The sequence below is a fragment of the Lepidochelys kempii genome, chromosome 9, assembly GCF_965140265.1.
Source record: "Lepidochelys kempii isolate rLepKem1 chromosome 9, rLepKem1.hap2, whole genome shotgun sequence".
Lineage (NCBI taxonomy): Eukaryota > Metazoa > Chordata > Testudines > Cheloniidae > Lepidochelys > Lepidochelys kempii.
In genome coordinates, this window is record NC_133264.1 from 33,159,037 (window position 1) to 33,177,347 (window position 18,311).

At 43.4% G+C, this 18,311-nt stretch overlaps 1 protein-coding gene across 1 annotated transcript in view; it reads right to left on the reverse strand.

Moving 5' to 3' along the window:
• Positions 1-18,311, reverse strand: part of FBXO36 (F-box protein 36) — a 71,027-nt gene that overhangs the window by 10,785 nt on the left and 41,931 nt on the right. The window contains exon 2 of the mRNA XM_073359833.1: positions 6,666-6,774. Within this exon, the coding sequence (XP_073215934.1) occupies positions 6,666-6,774 (109 nt within the window). The remainder of the gene's footprint in view (positions 1-6,665; positions 6,775-18,311) is intronic.

Below are 18,311 nucleotides of genomic sequence, written 5' to 3' on the forward strand. Positions count from 1 at the left end.
CCTTTTTGTCTATTTTATCCAGAATTACCCATGACCTCTCCCAACCAAGCAGCCTTACACTGGGTACAACAGATCCATTGGACCCAAGATGAACCGAAAACCTACCTAGAGGAAGCTACACGGTGTCAAGTGGAGTGCCCCAGGGGTCGGTCCTGGGGCCGGTTTTGTTCAATATCTTCATAAATGATCTGGAGGATGGTGTGGATTGCACTCTCAGCAAATTTGCGGATGATACTAAACTGGGAGGAGTGGTAGATACGCTGGAGGGCAGGGATAGGATACAGAGGGACCTAGACAAATTGGAGGATTGGGCCAAAAGAAATCTGATGAGGTTCAATAAGGATAAGTGCAGGGTCCTGCACTTAGGACAGAAGAACCCAATGCACAGCTACAGACTAGGGACCGAATGGCTAGGCAGTAGCTCTGCGGAAAAGGACCTAGGGGTGACAGTGGATGAGAAGCTGGATATGAGTCAGCAGTGTGCCCTTGTTGCCAAGAAGGCCAATGGCATTTTGGGATGTATAAGTAGGGGCATAGCGAGCAGATCGAGGGACGTGATCGTCCCCCTCTATTCGACATTGGTGAGGCCTCATCTGGAGTACTGTGTCCAGTTTTGGGCCCCACACTACAAGAAGGACGTGGATAAATTGGAGAGAGTCCAGCGAAGGGCAACAAAAATTATTAGGGGTCTGGAACACATGACTTATGAGGAGAGGCTGAGGGAACTGGGATTGTTTAGTCTGCAGAAGAGAAGAATGAGGGCGGATTTGATAGCTGCTTTCAACTACCTGAGAGGTGGTTCCAGAGAGGATGGTTCTAGTCTATTCTCAGTGGTAGAAGAGGACAGGACAAGGAGTAATGGTCTCAAGTTGCAGTGGGGGAGGTTTAGGTTGGATATTAGGAAAAACTTTTTCACTAGGAGGGTGGTGAAACACTGGAATGCGTTGCCTAGGGAGGTGGTGGAATCTCCTTCCTTAGAAGTTTTTAAGGTCAGGCTTGACAAAGCCCTGGCTGGGATGATTTAACTGGGGATTGGTCCTGCTTTTGAGCAGGGGGTTGGACTAGATGACCTCCTGAGGTCCCTTCCAACCCTGATATTCTATGATTCTATGATTCTACAAGCACTATGATGCAGACTGCCGACAACAAGAAGGACCCACCTTTTCTGTAGATCAGATGGTGTGGCTTTTGCCCAAACATTTGCACACAGAGAGGCCATCTCATAAACTGGATTAAGAGTTCCTGGGCCCATACTGAATTCGCTGCTAAATCAATCTAGTTACCTTAAACTCCTCTGAATCCACCTGGTGTTTCATGTATTACTTTCTAAAGCCCCACTACCAGGCCATATTTCCTCACTGCTCCTCACCCCAACCCCCGCCAATACATGTTCAAGGTCAGGACAAATATGTTGTCCAAGAGATCCTTGATGCAAGAATGAAATGGACTAAACTCTGATATTTGATTGATTGGGAGGATTATGGTCCCAAAGAATGCTCCTGGGAGCCCACAGAAAATATCCATGCCCGAATACAGTAAAGACCTTCCCCAAGAACCATCCTGGAAAACCCAGCCCACTAATGGCTAGAGAGCACCCTCAGGTTGAGGGTGATGTGGGGGATCGCAGGTCTCAAATCTAGGTCTGTGGGTCTCTAGGCAATCCTCAGACCACTATCCACCACCCGGCAGCTCACTGGTACCATCAGGGAGTGTGGGCTGGTGGGTGGACCCTAGTTCACCACAGGCCCAGCCCACAAAGCTCCCAGTTGGAAGAGATGTCCATTTCTGACTCTTGCTTGATTTCTGGCTCTGACCTTTGGCTCAGTTCCTGACTCCAGTTCTGACCACTAGGTCTGACTGCCAATGTCCCAGTCTATCACACTGGTCTAGAATGCAGTTATGTGCAGATTTGTAGATCAATTCATTGGAATTACAGTTATCTAATTTGTCTGTTTTTTTTTTATACTATGCTCATCTAGCTGTCATGTGCACATAGTCAATTGTCTTCCCATTGATCTAGGTTATAAAACTGCAGTGGGCTCTGGTGCCAAGAATTTGCTTAGTAAATATAAGGCAAGGTCAAAGAAGTGGGTTTGCCTTTTGCTATGAAGGTTCTGAGGTTCTTGAGCATCCTAATATATTCAGGAGAGAGTTCCACAGTCATGGGCCATATGGCGAGAAAGTGATGTTTCCTGCCCACTCCTGAGGTTGAATAGTGTATTCAACATGAGACCAGGTTGCAAGATGCAGTTAAGGACTGACTTTCTTAATATTGATTACACGTTGGATAACCTATAACAGCAAAATGTTTAGGAATAGGTTTTAAAAGCAGTATGTAGGTCTTTTAGGCACAAAGGATATTTACTGAAGACCCTGGCAACAAAGATAGGAATCTGAGGAAACTCCTCTCTTTCCCAAATACTATCTGGCTAGACATTGACAGCTACTCAGTAGTCTCATCCAGTTAAAATGTCATAAGACCATACTTTGAACATGGCATTAATATTGTCATGATTCTTTTTTTCATAACTCGGTTAAAAAGTTGCAGTATACCCCCTACTGTAATCCTCTTTTTGAGGAAATTCCCTTAGTAAATACTGTAAAGATCTAGACACAAAAACAAAAGTGCTGGATAGCCCAGGTAATCAGACTCATGCATGACAAAGAGTCAACTCTTTATTAAAAAAAAAAGTCCACAACACGTATCTACGTCATGCTAAATGGCGAACCAAAAGGCTACAATCCAATTCTTTGCTGCTTCAATAAAAATGAGTTTTTATTACACAATGAAAGTTTCTTTCTACATGTAGGTATGAATGTTTTAACATATGAATTGTTTGTGGATGCTCTCAAAATGTCTTTAGCTGTATTTATTTTATTTCTGTAAAAATACCTATCGTATTATTTCTGCAGCTGATGGTGGCTTAGACATAAGGGTATGTTTGAATACCCTCAGAGCTCACTGAGATTTTCATGCCTAAGAGCAATTGATAGTATTTAGTGACTTGCACCAGTTGTTCATTCTTTCGGGGACTTAAATAGATTTTATCTCCTTCCCTTGGAATGTGAAGATCTAGAATGTGTGCCTTATACTATCTTCCATGAATGTACAGTGATGCTGTAAACCAGCCTTGAAAAAATCATAAAAATTTACTAACTCAGAAACCAAATCTACACTCTCCACCCTCCTCTCATCATCACTATGATAATTATGATGAGAAATGAATGATGTTACATAGCTGTAAAAAAAAAACACTCACTCTAAACAGATGGATAATTAGTATTTTAGAAGGCTGCAGTTTATGGTCTCAAAATTGAAAAAATATGTGTAAGGCTGTTTTGAGGTATTTCTCCCAGATTATATTATGAAACCATTTTGTTCACGGATTTTACACAATAATGGAGGCTTGTTAATGCTGCATACTATATGAATGTTTCTTTCGGTGTTAAGAATTGCAAGTCTATTTATATGGTTAAGAAAGTAGATCAATGGTTTACTACTATGCAGCACATGCACTGAATCTGCTCATAGATTGGTATGCACCTTTGTTATTACTACAAAAACTACAAAAGCACAAAATCAGCCTACAGCCTTAAATGTGAATGTACATGGTTGTCACTGACTTTTGTTACTACTCTATAGAGTTTGTAGACTGTAACAGAAATCTATGTAAACAGGAAGTATTAAAAAGGTTATTTTAAAATGACTCTTTCATAGGCTTTCTACTGGATGCTTTGAATGCCTGCATGGATTAGTGGCACGCATAATGTTTTATTTGCAAGGGAATATATTTTACCTCATGTTTGCTTGATAAGAATAAATCAAATGATTTTGTCATAACACTTTTTTTGTGAACATCTCTAAGCACTTTAAGTTACAAAAAAAAGCCATAAAATTAAAGACTAACTATGGGAAGGCAATGTAAAATGCTAATTAATTCTTAAACTTATATATAAACTTAGCTATTGGCCTAAAAGAGTACACTGTCAGCAGAACGTACTACATACACTGAGGGTCAAATCCTGTCCCTACTTAAGTCAGTGGGGATTTTTGCCACTGACTTCAACTGAAACTGACTTTGGCACAAATTTCAATAAAAATAATTAGATCACTGTTTCAACAACAGTTTTGGCAGCAAAGTTTTGAGCAACCTGTGAATATATGAGGGAAAAAGTAGCAAGACTTGTAAGCCAGGAGATGAGAAAAAGATGCAAAAAGGTCTTAGTATTTATGTGAGACAGCTGGAGAGGTGATCTGGAATAGTTCCAAGACTGCCAATGACTGCTTTAAAATACAATAATGGTTAATATGATCCACAAAGGAAAATTTGGTATATAAAAAAAGTGACCCTGAGATTATTATCTTTGGAAACAGGAAGAAACCTTTTCACAGTAAGTGGGACAAACTGACCTGGGCTTCAATAGTGATGTGATGAAGTTCAGAAACACCAGTAGTACTTTCAAAAGAAGCATGCAAATGCAATACAGATTAGATCCCAAGATACAACCTTGAATGGATCTAGAAACGTTTTTAGCAACACTAGAAATAGAAGCACCGAAGAAAAAAAACTGCATATGTTGGTAAGGATTTAACTATTTGAACAACATGCCAGATATTCCAATACATGTGTTTCACTGTGACATTAAACGGGTATTAAATGCCACAGAAAGGTCGAACAATATATACAGTGACACAAAACCTTTGCCATTACATATGCACAGGTCACTACAGAGCTGAACAAAAGCTTACTTATGGGTGCTAAAAGAAAAACAAATTACATTTGTCAAATAAATCATTAGGAAGTGTTGCTAGAATTCAGCTGTAAACACTGTTAGCAACTTCTCACAGGAAACAAAGGGTACAAAAAGGCTACTCATCATTCACACCATATTTCCTAGAAAGCTCAAGTTTTCAAAATTGATATTACCACTGTCAAGTTGAAACACTGTGGAAGACAACTGCATCTGAAGAAACAGGGATATTAAAAATATCAGCAGTAAAAGAGCTTAATATATTCAAGGACTTCTTAAGCACCTGCCAAGGATCCAATTAGCTATCAATTTTGTTCAGTTTTATTGCAAATTTGTCATTTACAAACAAAAATTTTTAAAAAATTATGCTATAACAAGAGTTAAATTTAAAATGAACTAAACTTAATAACTTAAACCAACTTGATCTGTGGTCTTGTTTTTCTTTCAATCTGAAGTTGATATATATTCCCAATTGCTTTCATCTTTCATTGTGGTGCTTGTGTTCCATCACTTGGAAGTGACATGTCTTTACAGATCATCATTCAAAAAAATGTGATAAACCTGAAGATACCATCTGTATTCAAGATATTTCTCTGCATGTGCACATCCATGACAAAGGAGCATCTAATCAAAAGTGTCACAGTTACAAGGTAACTATACCTCTGTCCCCTCTTGGTCTCTTTGAGTATATCTACAGAGGGATAAAAAACCCATGGGCTGTCCCAGGTCAGCTGATTCAGGCTCACAGGGCTTGTGCTCCAGGGTTGAAAAATCGCTGTGTAGATGTTCAGGTTCGGGCTAGAGCCTGATGTCTGGGACCCTGTGAGGATGCAGGGTCCCAGTACTTGGGTTCCAGCCTGAGCCTGAATGTCTGCACAGAGAGTTTTAGCCCCAAAACCCAAGTCTGAGTCAGCTGACCTGGCCATGCTGTGGATCTTTTATCCCTGTGTAGACATACTCTTTGAGTGCACTCCTTCTCAAATCTCAGGCCTTGAGCTGTTACCTCTCTTGGAGTGAAATCATGTGATTCTTCCACTCTTAGACCAGCCTTGAGCTGCAGTTTCCAGGTACTAACCAGGATTACCTCTGCAGGTCTCAGTTAGGTTCAGTCCCTGTTGTTCTGTTCCCTCCAGGACCTACGACCATGGTGTCCAATGATCAGATAGCCTTCTTTAAACAAAGTATTGTTTACATAGAACAGTGGTTTTCAAACTTTTTTCACTTGCAGTCCCCTAAAAATTTCAAATGGAGGTGGAGACCACTCTGGAAATCTTAGGTATTGTCTGCAGACCCCCTCGGGGCTCACAGGCCATAAGCTGAAAACCACTGTTCTATCGTAATTACAATCTGTTGTGGCTCCCTTAGACATAGTCTGTGGACCCCCAGAGGTCCACAGGTTGAAAAGCATTGATTTAGAACCAAAGCATTTCAGAGAAAAAGATCTTAAAACAAACAGATTATACACTTATCTAGTTAAGGAAGAGCCCCACTACTTCAGATGTTGCCACAGGACCTGTTTCTATATCCCTGAAAGTCTGTTCTCCCCAGGAACAGCTGAGAACTCCCCTCCTAAAGTCTTTTTAACTGTTTCATGTCCCTTTGAATTATTGTGGGAATCTGAAAATAGCATCTTAACCGATAACAACATTGTCACTATCTTGTAATCTCCCTGCTAGGATTTGTTGGAAGTAAGCTTATCTAGAGCTTGTGTTGCCTTTCTGCTTCTTTTTCCAACAGCCCCTCATTAACTGAAATGAATACGTTCATATTGTAAAGCCCAATAACCCAGCAGAAGCTATTTCATTAACCTATAACATACAATATTTATAAAATTACAGAGCAGTGTTCCCAGATTATTACATAGAAGTTCCATGTCTGCCACAGTAAGTGTATAGTCTTTTTCTAAGTCTTACTCTGAAGAGATGGATCATCCAAGAAGTATTCATGAGATTCTTTAAGTTCCCCAGGCTTTGTTTCACGAAATTCACTTCTAAGAGAGATTTTCCACCATCTGAAAATTACCTATGATTGAAAAGAAGATATTGGCAAGAATTAACAAACATCAAATACTAGTGGATATAATAGTTCTAAAATTCAGGATTATGGTTATGTAACTACTATTTCATTTCTAAGTACGTATAAATTGTCATACTGGATCAGACCATAGCTACTCCCAATGGTCATATCTGATGCTTCAAAGGAAACAAACAAAAAAAACCCCAATCACCTTAATGCACCTAGACAAGTGTGAAATACTGTATATGCAGGGAATATTCTTTCTTTAGCCCTGCATGAAAACTGTTTATGCCCTTAAGCCTGAGGTTGAATTAATTATCTTGACTTGTATAACTACAAATATTCTTTTTCATTCTGCATTTAGCAGCAGATTTGTGTGTACCAAAGGATAAAATTTAAAATACATATAATGAAGATTCACTGTTTACATACTCTAAATCATGGGTTCTCAAACTGGGGGTTGCGAGGTTCTCAAGGGCTCGCGCAGTTATCACATGGGAGGGTCGCAAGCTGTCAGCCTCCAACCCAAACCCTGCTTTGCATCCAGCATTTATAATGGTGTTTTAAATTAAAAACATTTTTTATATATTTAAGGGGGGGGGTTGCACTCAGAGGCTTCCTATGTGAAAGGGGTCACCAATACAAAAGTTTGAGAACTACTGCTCTGAATGAAAATTTCAACTAAAAATGCTGATTATGATCTGAATAATGAAAGGCTCTGATGAAAAATGGGAGTACAGTTCACTAGATAGGTGTTTCAGAATAAGCAAATTAACAACCTTAAAATTAAAGAGTTAAGTGTTGACATTTAAATTGTTATCTTTATGTTTCAAAGTTGATACCCTAAGATGAATGCAGCAGTTCCCATCTCTTAGAGCTATAGTTTCCAGCTCCCTGCAATAACTACATCATTTTACATTCAATTAAGGGTTTTAAGGTGCACTTTGCAACAAGGGGGGGGCTAGAAAGATTTTTTTTGTTTGAAAAACAATTAAAACAGATTATCGAGCGCATAACTGAGGCAAGAGATTAATTCAATGGTGAATCCAGTGGCCACGGAACTGTGAAATACAAGGCGCCCTGCTTAATAGTCATTTTCCTGGATCTCTTTTAAAATACTATGTAGCGTGCTTGAGCAGCTGTGTTAGACTCTCTCCTTTTAATATCTTATTACTATTATTTTAAATAAGACAATCCTCACAAATCAGGAAAAATAGATACCATACTGTTAACACTCAAAAATCAAGAGGCTAGCCTCTAAAAATCATAAGGTTTGTTTAAAAATCTTGTGATTTTTAAAAATAGCAAGTATTGGCTTCTTTTTATTTGCTTTCTGAGTTTTTGGGGTGCACTCAGTGAAGTTATACCACAGTAGCTCTACCAGTGCAAATCCATAGTACGTACAAAGCACTGACATGTACCAGGTACCGCTTACCCTGATTTGAAAAAAACCAAGTGTAGACCAGCTATAAATAACTGCCTTCTCTGTACTTATCCGATATAGTCTCTTATGTCACCCTGACTAGTTTGCTTCACCAGCAATGCCAGCCTTGACATTCCATTTGCCCGTCTTCCTCATATCTGTGCACATCCTTCCACAATTCCTTTTATATATGGAACACTGATCTTTCTTGAGTTGGAAGCTGCTACCCTCTCCTAATTTAAATCCCTCTGGAATACCCACTACTTCTGCAATACCCACAAGAAATTCATTGATTAGTCTTCTGCTTATTCGTTCTATGTATCTTGTTACTTATCTATTGTATTTTGTCTGAAATCAGTTTCCTAAAAATCAGGGATTATGGGTGAAATCCTGGCCTTACTGAAAGTCAATGGCAAAATTCCCATTGAGTTCACTGGGGCTAAAATTTCACCCAATCTCTTTTCTCTATATTGAGAGGTACCTCACACATTGGTGGGTAATATAAATAAATAATAATAAAAATAATGAGTTTTTTTACACACACACACAATCCTGGTCCTCTTTTTTTTCCTATTAGCATATACAGGCTGGAGGACTAATCTCAATCCCTACAAAACTTTCTGTTGACCTAGTTATCACCAGTCAGCGAGATGGACTACCTACACCGATGGGAGAACCCCGTCTGTCAACATGGGTGGTGCAGCTGCAACTGTGCTGCTGTAGTGTTTCAAGTGTAGACAAGCCCTTGGATAGACAGGATTCATTGTTACCAACCCATGAAGAAGAATGGAGGCATTTCACAGCTCCCTTAGGGTAAATCCTACCTCCTTTTTTCCAAGGTCACAAAAGACCTTCTTGCAGTGGAACCAGTGTGTTTTCATTATCCTGGGATTGGGACAGAATTAGAAAGACCTGTGCAGCAAACTGTGCTGCTATGAAGCATGTGGATTTGTGATCTACCCCTCTGAGGATCCTCCAGTCACACGACAGCTCTTTAAGAAAAGGACAGTGAGTTTTGGACCTCCAGGGTTGCCTAGAAAGGCCCTTCAGGGTTAACAGCTGGTGGAACCAGGAAGACTTAATCTTTCAGCAGCTGGAAGGGTTGGTGAACAGGCGGCAGCCAGTCAGGGCCCAGCAGGTCAAATTAAAAAAAACTGGCTACTTCTATCAAATGGCAGTTCAATGGTTAAGTCAGGGGAGGGAGGAAGGAAGAAAGGATCTTCCCTCTACCATAACCCACAAAGCCACACTTTGTGTTTTGGTCACTGAGGGACTTTTTGATGTACTCAGTGTGACTGTAAGGTCCAGGCAGGCTAACCTGAGTAAGATGCTGGACTACTGAAAATTAGGTAAATTCACTTTGCAAGATACCCACTGGCTCAGGCAAGCTGGTGACAAGGCTTCAACAACAGCAGCATAGTGTCACTGACACAGAATAACCAGCAGATAATAAGAATTTTCTTTCCCTAGTCCACAGCCTAGCTCTTTGCTGTGTCCCAGATCTCTACCTTAGAATCCTTCCTGTTTCAGGTTGTGTGTAAGAAGATTCCAGAGACAGCACTCCATTACTTACAGGTTACTGTCACAGGCATAAAACCTGAACACTTATGCTTAATTTTCCATAGTGTAATCTAAATTTGGGTCTCTCAAATTTTTGGATACCAAACTTTGGACACCTACAGTTGATGTTCAGAGCTGCTGAGAACCCACAATTCCCACTGACTTGTCATTCAACTTTAATTTTATTTATTTATTTTTAAACAAAAGCTCAAATTGCATAGACACTTAGGTGAGGCCACACTTTCACTAGGTAATGTTTCCTTCTTGGAAATTGGGTGTGGATTTGTCATAGTTTGCTTGTATTTGGTAGATATTTGATCTACAGTGACAATAAATATGTTTAAACAAAAGCTGAGCATATATATTTTTAATATCAAATCTAGCCATTCAAAGAACACGCATGATTTTTGCTATTTTTTTTAACGTACTGTGACAAGATAACCGATGGTTGGTCCTGCGCTTTTCTTGGGGCATGGGGGTGCTAAGACGCCACGCCTTGCCCCTGCTCTTGGGCGCCAAGGGCCCTGATAGTACCTTGGAAGGTGACAGAGGAGGGAAGTGGGGGAGGGGTCTGGGTTTGCTCCTCGCTCTGAGTCCCAGCCACTCACAACCCCTGTGGGTTTCTTACCCTCATCCCCCTTAGGTGGGGTTACCCTCGGTCCTTAGATGCTGCAGGGAGGGAGTCTCCCTGTCCTGCTGGGGCAGGGTCTCCCTTACTTCAACTCTCTGGTCTTCCAAATCTCACAACACACCTCCTAGTCCTAGTCCTAGTCCTAGTCCTAGTCCTAGTCCTAGTCCTAGTCCTAGTCCTAGTCCTAGTCCTAGTCCTAGTCCTAGTCCTAGTCCTAGTCCTAGTCCTAGTCCTAGTCCTTTCCCTTTCTCCTCCTCCTCCGACTGCCTGAAGCAGGGGATTTTATTAGGTTCCTGACAGGGCCTTAATTGACAACAGGTACTCCACTTAACCTGTAGCAACCCTCCCTAGTCAACAGGGAACCACATCTTAATTAGCCTAGGGCTTATATATTTCCTCTCTAACACTCTACCACTGCTCCCTGGCCCTCCTGTATCACAGTACTATAAGAGTATTGCCCAGTTGCATTTACTGGCTTATTCTGTAAGCTTCCTTTGGGCAAAATTTCACTATAAATAGCCAGTCAGGCTTAACTACAGGGTTCTTTTACAGAACACTTAATAGGTAAACAGAGGAAATACATAACTAGTTTTTTCACTTAAGCACACATACAATCATGGTTTAGTTGAAGACATAACGCCCATCCCCAAATAATATCCCACTACATTCCCAAAACTGGAGACACAAGCCAATCATCCCACAGGTTCTCTGCAATACAGGGTAACTACAAGTAGTAGTTGCCCCTTTTAAAGGAAAACTAAAGTAAACCCATCTTAACCGTCCTAAGAATCTACAAGTTGATAGGCTAAGAAGAAATGGCAGCCTTGAATAAACATATATTTTATAGTTTTACAATTGGTATTTCTGAGCTGAGTATTGTAGTCACTCATCTTGCTAAAACGTCATTTGTGACACTGGGAGTGTAAAACCCAATGAGAAACTGTAAACCAGTGACCATTCTGCTTGAATGGTGATCTGACTATTTTAAAAACATTTAGATCTAGATTGCACTTTTAAAACAACCAGAACTGCATGCAATGTTCAATATGTAGGCATACCATGGATTTATATATTTTCTGTCTTATTATCTTTTCATTTCCTAACGGTTCCTAATATTCTGTTTGGTTTTTTTGACTGCTGCCACACATTCAACAGTTGTTTTCTAAGAACAATCCATGATGACTCCGAGATCTCTTTCTTGAGTTGTAACAGCTAATTTAGACCCCATTATTTTGTATGGTATAGTTGGGATTATGTTTTCCACTGTGACTTACTTCATACTTAACACTGAATTTCATCTGCCATTGTGTTGCCCAGTGACCCAGTTTTGTGAGATCCTTTTGTAACTCTCCGCAGTCAGCTTTGGACTTAACTACCTTGAATAATTTTGTATCATCTTCAAAGTTTGTCACCTCACCCTTTTTCCAGATCATTTATGAATATGTTGAACAGCACTGGTTCCAGCACAGCTCTCTGGGGGACACCTCTATTTACCTCTCTCCATTCTGAAAACTGACCATTTATTTCTACCCTTTGTTTCCTGTCTTTTAACCAGTTACTGACCCATGAGAGGACCCTCTTATCCCATGTCTGATTAGTTTGCTTAAGAGGCTTTGGTGAGAGACCTTGTCAAAGACTTTCTGAAAGTCCAAGTATATTATATACACTAGATCGCCTCTGTCCATATGTTTGGTGTCACCATCAAAGAATTCTAATATATTGGTGAGGCATGATTTTCTTTTGTGAAAGCTGTGTTGATTCTTCCCCAACAAACTATGTTCATCTATATGTCTGATATTTCTGTTCTTTACTATAGTTTCAAACAATTTGCCTGGTACTGAAGTTAGGCTTTCCAGCCTGTAATTGCCAGGATTGCATCTGGAGCCTTTTTTTAAACATTGACATCATACTAGGTATGCGCCAGTCATCTGGTACAGAGGGTATGTTAAGCACCAGGTTAGGTACCACAGTTAGAATTCTTGCAATTTCACATTTTACTTTCTTCAGAACTCTTGGGTGAATACCATCTAGTCCTGGTGACTTCTTATTGTATCATTTATTAATTTCTTCCAAAACCACCACTACTGACACCTCAGTCTGGGACAGTTCCTCAGATTTGTCACCTTAAAAGAAAGCCTCAGATGTGGGAATCTCCCTCACATCCTCCGCAGTGAAGACCATTTCATAGAATTCATTTAGCTTCTCCGCATTACCCTGGTCTTCCTTGAGTGCTCCTTTAGCACCTTGATTTTCCAGTAGCCCCACTGACTGATTGGCAGGCTTCGTACCTCTGATGAACCTTTTTTGCTGTTAGTTTTTGAGTCTTTTGCTAGTTGCTCTTCAAATTCTTTTTTGGCTTGCCTGATTATACTGTGTGACAAAGTTCCTCCTCTGCCTTGGTTGGTCCTGTGCTTTCTGGCAGATTTGCTAGCCTCAGGGGTTGATGGCAGCCCTCAGTTTGGCAGCTTTTGCTAGAGGCTCAAACCTGCTGTTCACTCAGCTAACCTCATCACTGGCCAGCGTGGGGAAAATGGAGAACAATCTCCGCGGGCTCTGTTGTCCCACGTAGTGGGTCGGGGACAGGCCAGATCCCTTTCCAAATTAGGCCTTCCCCTCTGGTGTGTCTCACAGACCAGGTCAGCTAGGGATTTGGGGGGGTGCACGGAACCTGGGCCCACCATCTAAACTGGGTTCCAGTCCATGGTCCTGTGGATAGCAGCTGTCTATGTCTCCTGTATCAGCTGCGTGACAGCTACAACTCCATGGGCTACTTCCCCATGGCCTCCCCCCAGCACCTTCTTTATCCTCACTGCAGGACCTTCCTCCTGAAGCCTGAAAATGCTTGTACTCCTCAGTCCTCCAGCAGCACGCCTTCTTACTCCCCGTTCCTTGTGCCCCTCACTAACTGATGGGAGGTCCTTTTTAAACCAGGTGTCCTGATTAGCCTGCCTGTCTTAATTGATTCTAGTAAGTTCTTAATTGGTTCCAGGTGTCTTAATTAGCTTGCCTTTCTTCATTGGTTCTAGCAGGTTCCTGATTGCTCGAGAGCAGCTCCCGCTCTGGTCACTCATGGAACAGAAAACTATTCATCCAGTAGCCAGTATATTTGCCTTCTACCAGACTCCTGCACCCAACTGGTCTGGGTTTGTCACATATCCCTCCCCCCTGCTCAACACCAAGGGGTTGGGCAATTTGGGACACCAGACAGTGCACACGTGACAAGCCATCGGCATTGCCTTGACAGCTCCTTGCTCTGTGTTGCACATGGAACTGGAAAGGTTGGAGAGATAAGAACCATCTGGTCACCGTTGCGCTCTTCTCTTGTAGCTCGTTGTTCCGCTGCATTCATTGAAGAGGGGCATGGTCAGTCACAAGGACAAATCTGCGCTGAGCAGGTAGTAGCGCAATGTTTCCATGGCCCATTTTATGGCGAGGCACTCCCTCTCCACCACTACATATTTTTGTTTCCTCAGGAGTTTCCTGCTGAGGTAGAGAATTGGGTGTTCCTCCTCCCTGACCACCTGTGATAGGACGGACCCCAAACCTACTTCTGATGCATCCGTTTGCAGGATAAATTCCTCGGTGAAATCTGGGGCTATCAGTATGGGGTTACTGCAAAGGGCAGTCTGTAGGTCTGCGAATGCTCTCTCTGCTGCATCAGACCATCTCACCAGATCAGGTCCACGGGCCTTCACTAGGTCTGTCAGGGGGCTTGCCCTTGTGGCAAAGTGGGGGTTAAATCATCAGTAATACCCCACCACACCTAGGAATGCACGGACTTGTTTCTAGCGAATTGGTCGGGGACAATTTTGGATGGCCTCTAACTTATTTAGTTAGGGTTTTACCAGACCTTTTCCCACAATGTAGCCAAGATATTTGGCCTCCGTAAACCCTACGGCACACTTGGCAGGGTTTGCTGTAAGGCCAGCTTGCCTGAAGGTATCGAGGACTGCCTCCACCTTCTCTAGGTGGGTTTCCCAGTCTGGAGTATGAATAACCACATCATACAGTTAGGCAGCAGCATAATTGGTATGGGGGTGTAACTGCTTGTCTATGAGGCTCTGGAAGATAGCTGGGGCCCCATGTAATCCAAAAGGGAGGAGAGAATATTGGAAAAGACCCTCTGGTGTAGAGAAAGCAATCTTTTCCTTCGCGTCTTTGGCAAGGAGAATCTGCTAGTACCCCTTTGTCAAGTCTAGGGTAGTCAAGTATTGGGCATTGCCCAGATGGTCCACTAGTTCATCTATGCAAGGTATGGGGTACGTGTCGAACTGGGATACCTCATTTAGTCTCCGGAAGTCGCTGCAAAACTTGTGGTGCCATCAAGTTTGGGCACCAGCATGATTGGGCTGGACCACTGACTGGGACTCTTTGATGATTCCCAACTCCAGCATTTTTTTACTTCCGCTTTTATTCTTCCCTTCTGGCCACTGGCACCCGGTATGGCCTCATTGTTACTCTGGCCCCGGGGTTCATGATGAAGTAATGGTATGTCTCAGTTGTTCGACCCGGTTTTGTTGAGAACACACCTTGGTTCCGGAAGATCATCTCAGACACCCCATTCTTCTGGTCTGGCGTTAAATTGGGAGACACCGTCACCTGTTCAGAGGGTTTATTTTCCTGGGGTAGGTCTTTTTGGATAGCTACGCTTGCCTCTTGTGCATCCCAGGGTTTCAGAAGGTTGACATGATATATTTGCTCTTGTTTCCGACATCCCGGTTGTTGCACCTTGTAATTTACCTCCCCTACGGGTTCAACTATTTCGTAGGGTCCTTGCCACTGGGTCAAAAGTTTACTCTCTGTTGTGGGTATCAACACCAATACTCGGTCTCCGGGCTGGAACTGCCGAACTTTGGCTTGGAGAGTGTAATGAGCTTGTTGGGCCTCTTGGGCCTTCTCTAGGTGCTCCTGCACAATGGGAGTGACCCGTGCGATCATAGAACCATAGAATCATAGAATATCAGGGTTGGAAGGGACCTCAGGAGATCATCTAGTCCAACCCACTGCTCAAAGAAGGACCAATCCCCAACTAAATCATCCCAGCCAGGGCTTTGTCAAGCCTGACCTTAAAAACCTCAAAGGAAGGAGATTCCACCACCTCCCTAGGTAACGCATTCCAGTGCTTCACCACCCTCCTAGTGAAGAAGTTTTTCCTAATATCCAACCTAAACCTCCCCCCCTGCAACTTGAGGAACATTACTCCTTGTTCTGTCATCTGCTTCCACTGAGAACAGTCTAGATCTATCCTCTTTGGAACCCCCTTTCAGGTAGTTGAAAGCAGCTATCAAATCCCGCTTTATTGTAGCTGTTCCCTCATTTGTAACACATGCTCAATTACATTCTTCCCCTCATTGGGCTCCTCCTCCCAAATTTCCTTGGCTATGTCCAAGATGACCTGGGGGTGGCACACATATAATAGCTCAAAATGAGAAAACCCAGTTGAGGCCTGAGGTACTACCTGGATGGCAAACATAAGGTATGGTAGTGTGTCCCAATCCTTCCTGTCTCGACTTACCACCTTCCTTATCATAGCCTTCAGAGTTCAGTTGAAACTTTCTACAGCCCATTGATCTGTGGATGATAGACTGAAGTCCTCAGGGTATGTATATGGAGTAGGACACATAGATCCATCATCAGTTTTGACATAAATGGGGTTCCTTGGTCTGTATCTCCTTTGGTAGCCCCACTCAGGCAAAGATCCCCACTAGCTCTTTGGCTATTGTTTTAGAGGCTGTGTTCCGCAGGGGGACGGCTTCTGGATACCATGTAGCATAGTCCAGAATGACAAGTATATATTGGTGACCTCGGGTCGTCTTCTCTAGGGGTCCCACTAGGTCTATGGCTATTTGTTCAAACGGGACCTCTATGATGGGAAGGGGTACCAAAGGTGCCCTCAAGTGGGGACGGGGACTGTGCAGCTGACACTCTGGGCAGGAGGCACAGTATTGCCACACTTCTTCATGCACCCCAGGCCAGAAGAACCTTTGTAGGATCCCTGCCAGGGTCTTCTCTATCCCTAAATGCCCCCCAAAAAGAGGACTATGAGCGAGGCTTAATACTGCCTTCTGGTGTTTGCGAGGCACTAGGAGCTGCTCTATCTTCTGTCCCTGTACTGGTACAACCCAGTACAGGAGATCCTTCTTTATGATGAAATAGGGGCCGGGTCCTGGGGTTTTCCATTTTACGGGGACCCCATCTATTTCTGTTATCTCCTTCCTAATGTTGTCGTACCTTGGATCTTAGGCTTGGTCCCATCCGAAATTTTCTCTCCCAGGGCTGGTCTGCCCAAGTTCTAGGGGACTGGTCTCTATTGCTTCTGCCGGTTCGGAGGCATTAGGGTTGGGATTTGGCTCAGGTGCTTCTCCCTGCTGGGTGGCCTCCTTCTCAGCTGCCGGGGTCCACCTACCTACGAGAGCGACCCTCTGGCTTTGGGTCAGTATTCGGGTTTCCAAGGCCTTAGCTGCCCTTCTTTCCCTTTTCGTCTTTCTGCCCCGCCTGGGAGTGGAGAAAAAATCTGGGGATATTTTGGAGAAGATTGGGGGTTGACAGTCTACTGTGGACGCCTCACTAGCTTCAGGGTCCTCCCCTTTCTCCAATCCCCCTACTGGGAGTAAGTCATCAAATCCTGGGAAGTCCCTCCCTATGAGCACTGGGTAAGAGAGTTTAGGCACTACACCTGCTGCTACCTCTGTAGCATTCCCCTGGATTTTAATTTTTACCGGGATGGTGGGATAGTAACTAACCGTCCCATGGACTCATGTCACCCCTGGGTGTTTTGCCTGTAGTAACTGATTATGTTTCACAAGTTTTCCTGAGATGAGTGTGATGGCGCTACCCAAATCTATCAGTGCTGTGGTCTCTACTCCATTTAACCTCAATGGCCTGGTATATTTGTGTGGGGTTAGTGCAACCCCCACAATGTGAATTAGGGAGCATGAGTTTTCCCAGTTTCCTAGGTTACACTGCATACACTCCTCTGCACCGGGGCTCTGTGCAGCTATGTGTCCCCACTCCCCACAGGTGTAACATCTGTATGGGGCACTAGGCGTTCCCTGGTCTCTCGGTTTGGGCAGTCTAATGTCATGATCCTCTTCACCCTCTGCGCTCTGACTTTTGGTTGCCTCTGGTGGGCCTTCAGCCCCTCTCTTTTTCCACCTGGGCCTTCCTTGGGGGCTCAATTGCCTGAGCTCTGGAGGTCAGTGCTGCTAGTTTAACCTGGGGCGCCTCTTCGTTAACTGGTTGAATCAGTTCCCTCACCGTCCTTCACCTCTCTACCAGTGTGACCACCTCATTGCAGGTGGACACGTCGTTCTGGCTTACCCAGGTGCAAAGGTCTGGCAGTTGTCCTCTTTCGTACCGGTCAATGACCAGAACCTCTAGTATTTTTTCTGGACTCTGAGACTTGGTTCATAAACACTTTCGGGCGAGATGGATGAGGTTGTATAATTGGGACTGCAGGGTTTTGTTTTCATGGTACCTGCACTCATGATACTGTTGGGCCAGCACTGTGTTCGTTACCCCAGATCTGGCCAGGATCTCTGCTTTCCACTGTAGGTAGTCTGCCGCAGCCTCTTCAGACATATCATAGTAGGCCTTTTGAGCCTCCCCACATAGGAATGGAGCGAGGATGCCAGACCACTGATCTCAGAGCCAAGCGTCCCATAGGGCTGGCCTCTCAAAGGCCAGGAGGTATGTCTCCACGTCATCCTCCAGCGAGGATTTCTGCAGCCAATTGATGGCCCATATGACCCGTGTCCCATCATGGCTGCAGTTCAGCTCTGTAAGGGCCTTCACCTGATTTACAGTTCCCACAACATAGCACGATCTTGCGGGGCCTGGTCCATCAATAGGCGATTGGTCTCTTGCTGCAGCCGCACTACCTCCTGTTGGGCAGCTGCCTGGACACAGGTAGCCTCCTGCTGGGCAGCC